Source organism: Perca fluviatilis, chromosome 5, assembly GCF_010015445.1.
Source record: "Perca fluviatilis chromosome 5, GENO_Pfluv_1.0, whole genome shotgun sequence".
Taxonomy (NCBI): Eukaryota; Metazoa; Chordata; class Actinopteri; order Perciformes; family Percidae; genus Perca; species Perca fluviatilis.
In genome coordinates this window covers 7,730,395-7,745,713 of record NC_053116.1, presented here as the reverse complement: position 1 = coordinate 7,745,713, position 15,319 = coordinate 7,730,395, and the positions used below count along the sequence as shown (strand labels likewise).

The following is a 15,319-nucleotide window of genomic DNA, read 5'->3' as shown; positions in this document are numbered from 1 at the left end:
CATGGACGTAGGAAGATTAACACCCGTTTCAAATTAAATTATTTTACCTAGAACGCAATACTTTAAAAAGGACTTTTTAAAAAAGGCCTTAAATTTAGAAATAGATTTTTTAAAAGACCCCGTGGAAACCCTGTTATTGTCCATTTGGAGTCTTGTTTGTGTCCACCTGATGAATTTAAGTCCAATTATTCTCTCGTTTTACCTCCCATTTTTGGTCTCCACCAACTCCTGATGGAATAATTATCAGTTTCTTTATGTGCCAAATGCTCCACTATGTACACCAGCTAGACGCTAACGGTGTCTGTCATTTGGTGCTGAGCAGGTATAATGTAACTGGTTTATCACAACTTGTTCGCTGGGGGCTGCAGTAGCTCAGTCTGTGGGAGTTCGCCTTGCAGAGGTACCCTTGCAAGTGCATGTGTCCCGTTTGTGTATTTCAGGCCTTGGTATGTGTGTTATGTGCACAGACAATTTTAATCACCGTGGTGCCATTTTTCTTCTGATCAATCATGTACAGTACAGTGCAGAGAAAAAAGTATTTAGTGTTTTGCAAGTTGTTCATTTACCAAAACGCCTCATAATGGCTTGTAATATTCTCTTCCTGTCGTAAATGGACGCTCTTGTGTTGAGGAAACACAGCATGGCCGTTGTTAACATGTCACACCTCGAGTAGGAGCACTTTACATTTTACACGCCTCGAGCGAAGGCATGACTGGATGTTATATGCCTCGACTTTTATGCTCCACAAATAACAGTCAGCTGCCCCGGGGGTGCATGACGCTCCGGTCACTGATGCTTGCCGAGGGGATGTCGGCGAGTCAGCTGAGTTTGCTTGTGGAGGGATGGTGAAGTGAAGCTGCACCATGTGACTAGCAGCATGACAGCACTGGAGGGATCTGACCTCTTCGAGAACAAGCTGGTTTTAGATTAAGTTAAAAAAAAAAAAAAAAAGAAAGTCAATCATGATAATTTTTCTGTCTGAAGGCCAATTTATGCTTCTGCCTTAAAATGGACGCCGTGGCCAAGTACGTCCAGTAGTTACGTGGAGTTACCGACCCCGCGCCGTAGCCCGACCTGCACCTAACAAGAAATGTAACTAAACGTCGCGGCGACGCAGACTGCAACAACTGCGATTGGTCCGCCCTGGTAGCGACACATTCTCCCCCCTCCCCCCCTCATTTCCAGGTTCTACTTCTCCATAAATATGAAATCAAGAAGAGTTAACTTTTCCTGCTACAGATTTCCCACCACGGTCAGAAATCACAGGGGAGACACCGTTTCTCTCACTATGACGAGTCTGTACTCGCTAATCACCGTCACTCTCACTCTCTCTACCACACACTCCACACACTCCGCACACACACACACACACACTCACACCTATTCTCTTTAAGAGACTTCGGCACCAATGCACAAGTATAAACTTCAGGCCACTTGCGTAGGCCACACCGAAAGCTCTGCGTAGAGTCTCCGAAGAAGCATAAATCCGCCTCAAGATGAAACTAAAAGAAAGTTCTCTCTTCAGACGGTTACACCTCACACCTCGTAACTTCTGACTCAGATAAGGACAAACGCCATAACCTGCTGGTCACCATGACAGTCAGATAAAAGACTCACCTCGTCGGTCAGGTTCTCTCTCTTCTCAAACATCATCTTGAGGCTGTTGAGGGGAACACTTGGCCTCTCAGAGTCCGGTACTTCAGCTGCTGCTCCCTCGTGCCCCTCTGAATCTCTGCTGGGCTTCTCCTCCATGTCGCTCAGATCCTGGGGTCGAGCTGACTGCAGCTGGTTGGAGCCGGTCTCGGCGTGAACCTGCGTCTCCGGCTCAGTACGCTGGTCTAGTGAGAGTGTGGTGGTTTTCAGGGAGTCTGGCTGGTTCTCAATCTGCGATGTGGGTCTAGGATTGGGGCCTGTGGGTTGGCTGATGTGGATCGGAGCGTCGGCAGGGCTGCAGGCTTGACGTTGGGCTCTGTGGCTGGACGGCTGCTGCTGCTGTTCCCAGCGTTTCTTTAAAACACTCAGATTCCCGCTGCGCAGTGTGGAGGGAAGAGGTTCTACAACCTGCAGAGAAAGAGGAAAAAATAAATAAAATAAAAACAAGCACTCAGCTGTTGTTGACACTCCTTTTCAGTCTGAAACCTAAAATGCAATCAATTCCTGCGCCCCAAGGCTTGGTTCAAAAGATAAGACTGCCATGGCATTGTCACCAAAACTCACGAAAAGAAAATGCGTTAGCCCGTCTCTCAATACTTTCACACCTAGTCTGTGGCTCTCAGCTCTAAACTCAATGGTTCCTACAAAAAAAAAAATAAAAAAATATATATATATATATATATATATATATATATATATATATATATATATATATATATATATATATATATAAATCTTTAAAAATGGCTCACAAATAAAGACTTTTTCAAAACAGCTGGTCACTGTAGTTTTTAATGAAATGTTACTCAACGATGGTGCCTTTGTTGGGGACAGTTTCCAGTGGCAGATTAACACCCATTTGTTGCTCTAGTGAATCTAACAATGATTTTCATTATGAATTAATCTGCTGATTATTTTCTCGGTACAATCGATTGTCAATAAAATATCCTGGAAACTCCATTAAAACAGTCCAAAAGATATTTACATAGTTAACTATCACAAGACAAAGCAAATCATCACATTTTCACATTTGAGAAGCCGGAGCTATGCGAGGTTTGGCATTTTTTTGATTGAAAAAAATGACTCATCAACTCTTAAAACTAGTTGCCAATTAGTTTACGGTCGATCGAAAAACAAAAACTGGTGAATCAACTGATTATTTCAGCTCTAACTCAACAGGTTGCAGATCTAGAAGACAAAAAGAGGCCTGCAACTTATCGTGTGTCGGTGTCAAAAAAACAAAAGATTAATTACGCATAACAGTCTGTAATATGGCTGGAAAAAGTGAAAAACTTCCATTACAACGTCCCTGAAACTCAAGGTAAGGTCTTCAAACCGCTTGTTTTGTCTGACTAACAGTCAAAACCCAAAGATAGACTCAGTTCAGTTTCACTGAAAGTGAAATAGTTAAATAGCTTAATGGATTAACAGCAGTAGCCTAAAGTCCTCTGGTGCAGATGTGCAGTATGGAATCCTGTTAAAAAATAAAAAAATAAATTAAAAAAAGGACTTACGATGAGTAGTGAGAAGGCAGAGAAGATAACTGCCAGCAACACAAACACTTTACCAACGATGACTCACTATTTCTATTAAAGACGGACACACTGAGGGGATGTTAGCTGCTCTCTGAATCTGCTTTCAGTTTGGTCAATGAATTCTATCAATGTTGGATACACACACACACACACACACACACACACACACACACACACACACACACACACACACACACACACACACACACACACACACACACACACACACACACACACACACACACACACACACACACACACACACACACACACACACACACACACACAAGACAAAGAGCTGCTCAGCATGCAAGTCTATGAACCTGAATCATGCTGGATACAGAACAAAAAGCTGGGAAAAAAAAAAAAAACACAACCAAAAGTAGAAAGTAAAAACCTGAGAGAGTCGCTGAAGACCCGGCTGTCCAGTTGGCGTTGAGAGTTTTAAAAAAGTGTGTGCGCGCACGCGCGAGTTGAGTGTGTGTGCTGGCTGGCTACAAGCTGTTCCAGATGTGAGCGCCTTGAGAAGTGATCAGAGCAGCATGAAGTAACCAGCCCAGCCCACCCCACCCCCCCACCTCCTACAGCACACAGTGAAGGAAGGAGAGAAGGAAACAGTGAGGGAGTGAAGGGGGGCGAGGGGCGGGGTTGGAGAGAAAATCAGAAACAGAGTCAGTGAGGGAAAGAGGGAAAATAAGTCCAGGAAATGAGGAAAAAAAACAAAAAAAAAGTGCTAGAGAAAAAAATACAAAAAAACCTTCACAAAGAAGTGCATGGAGACTAAACATGGATGAAGAATAACGTTCTGATAAGCCGTCCCGACTCCTATCTCTATCCAAGGTTTGCTTTAGGGGCCGCATTCCATAGCAACACCTTCGACTACCTTTCCTGTCTCTACTCGCTTTACTTTTTCTACTGAGGGGGATGATGGATGCCAGAAAGACAAAAAAATAAATGCTACAGAACCTAGGGCTGGGCGATAAAACGATAACGATATGTATCGCGATAGACACGTAATCAATATCAATAGAAAATGCGTTCGATAAAACGTTCGATAACTTGTTTTTCTTCTTCGGAAGAAACCAGAAGTTACGAAGCAAGTTTGGTTGCATGAACAAAGGCACTCGCTCTCTGGTAACCTAGCAACGTAGGGAGTGACACTCTAACAGCCAATCATGTAACAGTATCAAGTTTGGTTGCGCCACATCGCTGTCTCGTGTTGGATTCTACAATAACAGAACCGGCGGCATGGAGCGATAAGTGGAAAGTGAGTGCCGCAGCGAGCGAGGAAATTGTTGATAAAACAGGAAAAGTCAGTATGGCAGTTTTGGGGATTTTATAAGTCTGACCGTCGTCCCCACCAACACTACCGCAAACTTGTTTCACCACCTTAGCCGCGCTCACACTTTGGAGCAACCGTATTTGCCAGCAACGTCCAACATCTGCAGCTGCTACACCACACAAGCAGCAGACCGCCATGGAGAGGTACTCTGCATCAGCGCCTTACTAAACGCTACAAGCAGCAGACCGCCATGGAGAGGTACTCTCCATCAGCGCCTTACTAAACGCTACAAGCAGCAGACCGCCATGGAGAGGTACTCTCCATCAGCGCCTTACTAAACGCTACAAGCAGCAGACCACCATGGAGAGGTACTCTGCATCAGCGCCTTACTAAACGCTACAAGCAGCAGACCGCCATGGAGAGGTACTCTGCATCAGCGCCTTACTAAACGCTACAAGCAGCAGACCGCCATGGAGAGGTACTCTGCATCAGCGCCTTACTAAACGCTACAAGTAGCAGACCGCCATGGAGAGGTACTCTGCATCAGCGCCTTACTAAACGCTACAAGCAGCAGACCGCCATGGAGAGGTACTCTGCATCAGCGCCTTACTAAACGCTACAAGCAGCAGACCGCCATGGAGAGGTACTCTGCATCAGCGCCTTACTAAACGCTACAAGCAGCAGACCACCATGGAGAGGTACTCTGCATCAGCGCCTTACTAAACGCTACAAGCAGCAGACCGCCATGGAGAGGTACTCTGCATCAGCGCCTTACTAAACGCTACAAGCAGCAGACCGCCATGGAGAGGTACTCTGCATCAGCGCCTTACTAAACGCTACAAGCAGCAGACCGCCATGGAGAGGTACTCTGCATCAGCGCTTTACTAAACGCTACAAGCAGCAGAACGCCATGGAGAGGTACTCTGCATCAGCGCCTTTACTAAACGCTACAAGCAGCAGACCGCCATGGAGAGGTACTCTGCATCAGCGCTTACCTAAACGCTACAAGCAGCAGACCGCCATGGAGAGGTACTCTGCATCAGCGCCTTACTAAACGCTACAAGCAGCAGACCGCCATGGAGAGGTACTCTGCATCAGCGCCTTACTAAACGCTACAAGCAGCAGACCGCCATGGAGAGGTACTCTGCATCAGCGCCTTACTAAACGCTACAAGCAGCAGACCGCCATGGAGAGGTACTCTGCATCAGCGCCTTACTAAACGCTACAAGCAGCAGACCGCCATGGAGAGGTACTCTGCATCAGCACCTTACTAAACGCTACAAGCAGCAGACCGCCATGGAGAGGTACTCTGCATCAGCGCCTTACTAAACGCTACAAAGAAATAACGGAGGCAGACGTGCTGAGCGCTGTCCAGAAGCCAGGTTACCAACCTAGCACTAAAGCTGCAGAAAATAGTTCTTCTCAGGTTTCAGGTTTCTCTATGTTTATATTTAACACTTTACACCATTTTATTACACCTTATTAAGCAATTCTTACTTATTGTTTCTTCACTGTGATTTTAGACTTATGTTTACATTTTAATTATTTGAGTGCTTCCATGGTTGTGTTGACATTTCTGCTTTTATAACTGAGGGGATTATAATCAGAGGAAGGTTAAGTTTAAAATAAAAATGTTTAAATTTAATATATTTTTCTCCTGGTCCTTATTTTAAAAATAGGTAAAAAAATATCAATAATTATCGATATCGACCGATATGAAACACTTCTATCTTGATACAGTTTTCAGCCATATCGCCCAGCCCTAACAGAACCATTTCATCAAGTCACAGCAGTGAGAGCAAAAGACAAACAAAAGAAAAATTCCCGCATAATGTGCGGCATTAAAATTAACTGGAAAGTAACCAGCAACACAACAAGACTAAGAGTGGACAGTAGGGCCGGGTATTGCCTCACGATACAGAGGCCACCATATACGCATCGCAATACACGATTTTGAAAAATGACCATGTCCAACAGCGGTTCTTAATTACAACACCGATAACGCAGGCCCAAGATCTTAAAAAGGAAAATGTAATGCATCTAATCCCAGAGTTGTTAATAATTGCAAATTCTTCTTGAAATATTCTTACATTTTTGGAACGTAAGAGGTGTAATGTGGATTGGCCTTTGCGGTCACCTATTGACACCATTATTGTGCACTGCATCACAGCAAGGTCTCTCTCCCTCTCTCCCTCCCTCCCCCAGAACGTATTGATTTTTAAGCCGCGAGTATCGATACATAAGTCCCATTCAAATCCCCCGTGTTTACCCCCGTTTGCATTGCAGGAAGAGCAATTTGGTCAGCCAGCCGCTAGTGTCGCTGTAGAGCAGCCAACGTCAACTGGCGGCTCACCGCCAAAGCTTTTAGTCTGGCCCGCAGAATATTCATGAATTCAAAAAATGTAAAAAGAGGAAAAAAATGTGTTCTGTTATTTATCATTTAGAGCAAAAACCCAGCCCCCTGTATTTACATCTCTATTCACACACACACACACACACACACGCGCACACGCACACGCACACGCACACGCACACGCACACGCACGCTGGGGCAGATGAACCCACGCTGGTCTCTTTTCTGTAAATAGGCTACAATTAAACCTTCGGGAGTAGAAAGTCAATACACTCACCTGTGTAGACCGGCATAAACATGTAGAAATCTATATTTCAATCTGCTCAGTCCACCGCGCTGTTTTACGCAATCACAGCTCTACTCTGCAAATAGCGAATTTTTACAAACAAGCTAAAACAAAAGCGATCGGTTTTAGTCTAACTGTTTTAGGTTGCCGGGAATCTGGAAATTTTCACAAATTCTTGTTAACCTCACTGCTGGCTGAACAAACCAAACTCTCCGCTGGAGCGGACAATCTGGAGCTACTTAATATGCACGTGAATGACGCGATCGGTATGTTTGAGTGATGATGATGATGATGATGATGATGATGCTGGTTGTATTATTTTGCAACAACATCATTTCATTGCAAATGAGGCATGCATGACAAGTGCATAGCCTGCTTATCAGTCATTCAGCATTAAAGCTGGGCTTTTCCACGTCAACTTTTCGCTTCAGCCTCTTTGACAGTGACATGTTTACCTGACAACAGCCTCTTTCTGCAAGCATTTTCCACCAATCAGGATGCTGCATACAACAATAATTTTTCCATAATCAGACTTTAACCATCACTCCTCAGTGAACTGCCTCCTAGTCAGAGATCTTTTTCTAGTTAAAGAGCCAGTTATCATTATGGAGTTCCCATTTTTTGAGGAGTTTGCTCACACGAATACATGTAAAAAAATTACCAACTAGATTAGATCTATTAAAAAAAAAAAAAAAGAAGGAATGTACAGTGAAGCTTGTTGATTTCCTTTAATCAAATTCATACCAATGACCAAAAAGGGGGACAAGGTGTGGCTGTGCTAAAGTAAAAGCAACATGCCGACCGGAGCTTGCAAAGAAGCGCTCCGACCCTGCACACCCTCCCTGCTGTGCTCGATCCCCACAGTGACAGCGTCTAACAAGCCTTCCCACACAGATCAGGTGGGACGGGGGCGTCTCGTTACCACCGCTGCATGACAGCAGACGCTAACACGGCTCACCTACGTTTGCTGCTGCTGCTGCTGCTGTGTGTGGAGATGCTGAACACCACATGTCTCACCTTAGGATAAATAAAGACATTTCTAGCAGAGAGGCAGTGGTGAAAGTAAGGCTGCACGATGGGAGGAAAATAAGCAATATGCGATAATGTTGAATGTGGCAATAACGATTTAACTTTATTTTCTGCCATTTTCTTTCATCTACCACAAATCTCGGAGTGTCTTTCGCGATATTTTGCAGCCTTTCGCAATGCTTTTATTGAGTCGGTTGATTAAAAAAAAAAAAAAAAAAAGATATATTGTGCAGCCCTAGAAAGTAAACGAGTAGATCTTTTCAAGAACTGTTCACTTTTCCATTTTAAGCTACTTTCGACTTCACAATTTAGGAGGGACATACTGCACTACATTTATCTGAAAGCTATAGTTACCAGCTACTTTGATTTGACATACAAGACACATGAAGAACTTGTACAATACGATTCGTTATAATAAAACTACAGGCCCTGATCAGACAGACATTCTCAGGGTGGACTATGCTGGGATTATAAAACTCCATGCGCTCATAAGGATTAAGTTGTAGCTTGTCTTGCAAAACAATAACAGGAGAGCGCCTGTCTGTGCGTGCCCACACAGTCCTACATCAGGTAAAAAACCAAAAGTTAATACCCATGGGTGTGCAGGGTCTTTGAACTACACAACAGTTTATAAAAGTAGCTTAAATTAAGTCCTCCTCAATCAGATCTATTAACCAGCATGTAAAATCAGCAATTACAATTTGCACAGTAAAATTCCAGTGTTGGAAGGAAACTAAGTACATTTACTCAAGTCCTGTACTTAAGTACAAATGTTGAGGTACTAGCACTTCACTGGAGTCTTTTCATGCCACTTTCTACTATTCATATGACCGCTTTAGTTACTTTACACATTAAGATTTTTGCACACAAAACACGTGGTTTATAAAATCACGTGTTTTTATTATAAATTAAACTAGCTGACAATATAAGGGCCTACAAGTCCAACTGAAATGATTAGACCATTAAACACACAACGGGTTGGATCCTTTCCACTTTCTAAAGTGGGAGGATTTTTCTGCACCGAGTACTTTTAATACTTTAAGTACATTTTCCTGATGACACTTACATACTTTTACTTAAAAAGGACAATTCCGGCGCAAAATGAACCTAGGGGTTAATAACCTATGTGTCGACCGTTCTCGGGATATGTTTTCATGCGAATCAAATCAGTCTCTAGCTTTAAACAAGCTACCGCAAAACTGGTGATTAGCTGCTAATGCTAGCGTTTGGGGCACTTGGTAAATTACCATTTCTACACCACTAACAAGGCTCAAAATAGTGCCACACTTAAACGGTAGCATAATGAGGGTCCATACATGTAAACCCAAGCATTGAGAACTTTGTAAGTGTACAGGGACTACAGGTGGAAACTAGCACATGTGCTACAACCTGGTATAATGCATCTCTCCTGTCTAAGGTTAATGTATATTGTACGTTGTCCCTGTTTAAATAAATCAAAATACAAATACAGACAGGGTTTCCTCTATGTTGATTTCGTAGTGGCGGCCCACCATGGCAAAATTTCTGCCACCACCAGGATCAGAAATAGGGCTGTACAAAAAAAAAAAAAAAAGTTTGCTGCTGCTCACATTGCAGTTTAACAACAAGCACAACTATTCAGAGGTTATTGGGCCCGTCCAGTTTAACTCCACATACTGTTGTGTTGATGTAGTTTATGGTCAAAACGTTCTCTTTCTTCCGAGTCGACTATTAAACTAAAAACGTCTCCGCGGGACCTGTAGATGTTAGGTGCCCTATAGTTCCTCAAAAAATACAGTTCAATCACAACTGAAAATATGCCTAGGTTCATTTTGCGCCGGAATTGTCCTTTAAGTACCATTTTGCATGCAGGACTTTTACTTGTCACAGCGTATTTTTACAGTGTGGTATTAGTACTTTTACTTAAGTAAAGGATCTGAATACTTGTCCCACCACTGCGTTACACCCCTACAGATTTAATTTTGAATGCAGGACTTTAACTTATAGTAGAGTGGTGTAGCATTTCAATACTTCTTCCACCCCTGTGAAGGAGTGAACGGACATATTTCATAGTGAATAAAAAGTTACCTACCGCTTTCTTCTTCTCTGCATTTCCCTCCTCTGCTGCCATCTGGTACCTGAGGTGAATAGGAAAACATTTCTGGTCAGACCGCCCATCATCACAAACTGCTGGGCCTACACTATCCTGCTGTACACAGCCAGGAAACTAACATGAAAAGGACTATGCTCCTCTCCAAAAACAAATGATTTCATGTGTTACAAATGGAAAATCTTCGACCTACGTTAAGTCACACAGGACGCAGCACAGGAAGGGACAAGAGGATTCAATGTTTGGTTTCACCTCTGCTTCTAAACTAAAAAGACAGATATATAGCTCTTGTCATTTCTCTTATTTTGTGCCTCCTCATCTCCTCCGTCCAGCTGCCTGTGACCCGGAAATCGATCTCAGAGCGCCATCTTAAAAAGGAGTCATAATTCCTAAAATGCATCTCGAGCAGCGGTGATGCATTGGTGTTTTTCTTTCCAGAAGTTTTTTTTCGGCACCAGTGAAAAAAGATTCTGCATGACATCCGTACATTCTTATCACATCATGCCACGTTGTGAATTGCATTTAAGCAAATATGAAAGTTGTCATGAACGCCGTTATGCTCATGTGACAGAGACAATAACAAAACAGGGGACGGATGCAGCGGTGCCGCACGTCATTTTATTGGCGTAAAATGACGGCTCTGGAGCACGGATGCCTTAATTTGGTCAACGCCTGTTGCCTCGACTCCTCTCTCCTCGTGGCTCTTCCTCGCTTCCTCCGCTCGCAATCGAGGACGTACCAAGTTTTCTCATATTGTTTAACTGGAGAATTTTCAAGAGACCAGAAGAGGAAAAAATAAATAAAAAAATTTGTATTTTACTAATTTCTAGTAAAAGCATGCGTGTTATCTTTCCTATCCAAACAGTCATGGTGTGACCTCCATATCATCACACTCGTTTAAATTAGTGATAGACAGATTATCGGGCCGTTTTTTGGCGGTTTGTAGATCATCTGTATCTGCGTATTATTTGCCTGATAACCGACAAAGTTAATGAATCTAAAAAGTGGTCTACTTTGGCTCGGCTCCAGCTCTGCGTCTGTCCCTCTGCTTCAGTTTGACTCACCACTGAGTCTGACTTCATGTCCCGCCCAAAACACTATCTGACTCTCCGTTACTGGGTAGTAGGTTTCCAATTTATTAAATACTTGCTTAAAGACTTTAAACAAACTTTTCTCGGGGACCCTCTAGCTCACCCAGTAGAGCGTGCGCCCCATGTAGGCTGAGTCCTTTGCAGCGGCCCGGGTTCGAATCCGACTTGCGGCCCTTTGCTGCGTGTCATCCCCCCATCTCACTCCCCACTTTCCTGTCTATCCACTGTCACTATTTAAAAAGTGAAAAAACACCCCCCAAAAATTCTTTAAAAAATAAAAAAAAGTTGTGGAATTTGTAACATTCCAAAATCTTAATTTTGACTTAGATTTTTTTAAATTTCTACTGTAAATGCCTATCAGTTCCAAATATGGGTTTCATTAACTACTAATAATTGGCATCGGCCTTGAGAAACCAGTATGGGTTGACCCCTAGTTTAAAAGTCTTATTTAAACAAAAAAACAATAAAAAAAATAAATTAAAAAAAAGTACATTTTGAGAATGTGTTAGTATGTTGCAAAATTATGCATTTTACAGATGTGGATCAGTGACAAAAGTCCTGATGTTGTTCCATATCAAATGTGATCATCTGAAACAAAAACTGGCCCATTTCTTATTCACACGGAGGAAGAAAAAAAAAAATCCTCCAACTGTTTATTGCCCTTAAAACAGAGAAGTACTAACCCCTAGTGGTCAGACGGAGGAAGTGCAGAGAGGAAACCACCTACCATGCAACCACCTTCTCAATTCACAAATGAGTAACGGGATACGTTTAACAGGTGAAAGAGGGAAAGCCCTGGACGAATTCACCTTCGGTTTAACGCAGTAAAGTGTGGGAACCAGAAAACAACACAACTGGAGTAACTGGTTGTGGCTGATGGTCTGATCATTTCACAAAAGAGGAAACTCGAAACGGCTGAGTGGTGAGAAAGTTTTGTGAGGAAGACCCATGACCTCATTTCTGAGGTGACAGAAGAAGAAAAAAAGAAAAGAGCCTTATATGCGGAGTGGCTGCTGGTGAATTATTAATTAAACTCGTGGTCGAAGCCCGAGAGGCAGAGTGAGCCAAGGTTGGACTTACTTGGAAAAGCGCTCTGCGATGGCGTTGTTTTTACCCCGCGCAGAGACAATGGACATCTCCTTGGCGGTGACCCTCAGTGACTGGGACGCCCACTGTCTGCGGCTGAACGGAGCGGCGGAGGCCATCTTTGCTGCACGTCTGAGCGATCAATTGGTCTTGTCGGCTTGCCAGGAACACGCGTCGTAACTCTGAGGAGGACACAGAAAAAGAAGAAGCATGTTGAGCCAAATGACAACAAAAAGGCAAATAAAAAAAAAAACACCTACTGGTGGTTAACTCTTTGATTTCACTTCCTTCTCCTCAGCAGTTTTGCAGCTCTAAAACTGGGAGAGGTTAAGCTGTAAGAAACACCCTTTCTGTACATTTAAATTTAGATATCCCTTCACTTCTCACACTGCTAGATAAATGTCACTTACCCCTTTTCTTCACACACGTAGTTAAAGTCAGAGAAGATCAAATCACACGTGCCAGTTCAGGCCTATTTAGTACAAAACCTCACCCAGAAATCAATATATTTTTGCCAGACTCCACATTTGACTGTGTGTCAGTGTCACTGCAGCATGGGCCGGCCCTCTGTGTCTGAGTCGGAAAGTCAATAGGAGCGCGTCACACTGCCATTGACCATCTGTTCCCTGTGTGACTCTGCTCAAAAAAAAAAAATAAAATAAAAATAAGAGCCTGGAGGGCAACTACCAAAAGACAACCGATACGCCTGCAACCCCTCTCGTATACACACACACGAAAACGGCTCTACTTGCTTCTGCAACTCCACAGCCTCGAGGCCAAGCAGACTCACAGTTAGCAGCACTGTTAGCTCCCCATAAATAACTGTCATCTGGGAGTTATACACGCTCGGGATGAACTAAACAATGGGGAGGTGGAGGAGTGGGTTGGTGACGGCAGAGCCGCCGGGGTCTCGGCGTCAACCCAGCAGGTGGACTATTGTGGGATGTTATGGCACGTTAAGTTTCACCGACACGGTTTCCTTTGGGTTAGGTATTCCTCCACCACTGGGACTGTTTAAGATTAAGCATTTATTTAACTAATAAAGGCAACATTTTTAACTGCATTAAAAAAGGCTCCATTCTTGATAAATCGATTCCTCTTTTGGTCTACTAAAAACAATCAGAAAACAGTGAAAACGTGTGTTCAAGGTTTCTCTTCTTGTCTAAATAACCAGGTCCAAACCAAAAGACAGAACATTTTCTACAATTAAAAAAAATTAAAAAAAGACAAGAGATCAGCAAATGATCTAGCGCAAGGAGCCAAAACCCATCAAATGTTTGATTACTCAACACACACACACACACACACACACACACACACACACACACACACACACACACACACACACACACACACACACACACACACACACACACACACACACACACACACACACACACACACACACACACACACACACACACACACACACACCCCACCACACACACACACACACACACACACACACACACACACACACACACACACACACGTTTCCCATCTGATCATTCAGATGATCGGAGCTGCAACTATTTTTGTTATCGATTAACCGGTTGATTTAATTTTATTTTTTTGAAATTAAGAGAATAATGTTGGGCTTAAATGTCTTGTTATGTCAGACCAAAAGTCCAAAACCCCAAATGGATTTGGTTCAAAATGTCAGAATCCTCACATTTGAAAGCCTGGAAACAGCCATTGTTTGGTTTTTCAGCTACATAAATGGCTTTAAAAAAAACAAATCGATTCTCAAAAAACTGTTGTCTATTTATCCATTTCCTGCTACCAATCGACTAACTGGATTATTTGACTAAACGTTTCTGCTACGTCTAAATGTCCGTACACTGCAGTCATCTCACACTCCCATCATCGCCACACTCAGAATCACAAATACTCTCCTACCAGGTCATATACAAATGAAGGAGGATTTGAGTGACTGAGAGGACTACAGTCTCCTCTGTCACAAGGTTTAGATTACAAAACAAAGCAGCATGTAAAACTGATACAGACTCATGCAAAGTGTCAAAGGTAACAAAAAGGGCCACAGTATCACCAACTATTTACCCTGAGGGTTAAAAGAAGACGACAGGGTGCCTTGGAAGCCTGATTTCTAATTTTAAAGATTAAACAAACTCATGAATGTTTGATTTCAAACTTCAAAGAAACACACGGTTAAAAAAAAAAAAGAGCTTAATCTGACATTTTTAGAAGACAGAAGAAGAAGAGAATGCACATTTTAAAACCGCCTACCTGTGACTATCACGGCAGTTTTTCTCCCTGATGTGTGTTCAGTAGTCTGCTACTTGTGCATTTCCTTCTCTTTTTGTCTCCTCAGCTGCTGCCACCGGTGCTTTTGAGTAGACAGGGAAGTAGGAGGAGCTCCCACCACTCCCATTTAACTCAGAAAATTATGCGGCATTCACCTCCACCTGGCAGGTACGAGCTCTCCCCACTCGTCCAATCAGCAGGGTCCAGTGTGAGCACAGACAGAGCCGCCTGGAGCTGTGTGAGGCAAGCAGCCAGCCAACATGGCAGATGGGGGGGGAGTGCTGAGAGGGGGAGGGGGGGGAATCCCACACTGGATTCCTGGAAGTTGACTGAACTACAGATGACTGCCTACTTTCTCACGAGGTCAGGACTTCGGAGGATGTGACTCATTCCCAATCCTGGATGAATACACTGAAAGAAAGAGGAAATTAGATGCTGCTTAAAAAGTTTGTGTTTTGTGTATAAAAAAATAACCATCTAACCTGCGTCAAAATGAGATTAAAAGGATATGTTTAGGGTTGGGTATCGTTTGGATTTTTACAATTCCGATGCCGAACCGGTACTTTTAAAACAATTCCGATTCCTGAACCAATTCTTGAAAAACTGAAAAATGACATCAAAGAAAGGCTCTTTTATAGATGTGGTAGCCG

The 15,319-nt window shown here is 43.2% G+C and overlaps 1 protein-coding gene across 2 annotated transcripts in view; it reads right to left on the bottom strand.

Annotated features, from left to right (window-relative positions):
- lima1a (LIM domain and actin binding 1a) overlaps window positions 1-14,899 on the bottom strand; it is a 34,137-nt gene extending 19,238 nt beyond the window's left edge. Inside the window, exons 1-4 of one of the 2 annotated variants that reach the window (XM_039800369.1) lie at window positions 14,652-14,899; window positions 12,399-12,586; window positions 10,210-10,255; window positions 1,618-2,061 (exon numbers count right to left, since the gene is read on the bottom strand). In XM_039800369.1, coding sequence (XP_039656303.1) covers window positions 1,618-2,061; window positions 10,210-10,255; window positions 12,399-12,523 — 615 coding nt within the window. In that variant the 5' untranslated portion in view covers window positions 12,524-12,586; window positions 14,652-14,899. Of the gene's footprint in view, window positions 1-1,617; window positions 2,062-10,209; window positions 10,256-12,398; window positions 12,587-12,814; window positions 12,908-14,651 lie in introns of those variants that run through there. The other variant, XM_039800370.1, reaches the window with a different exon arrangement.
- Window positions 14,900-15,319: the final 420 nt, after the last annotated feature.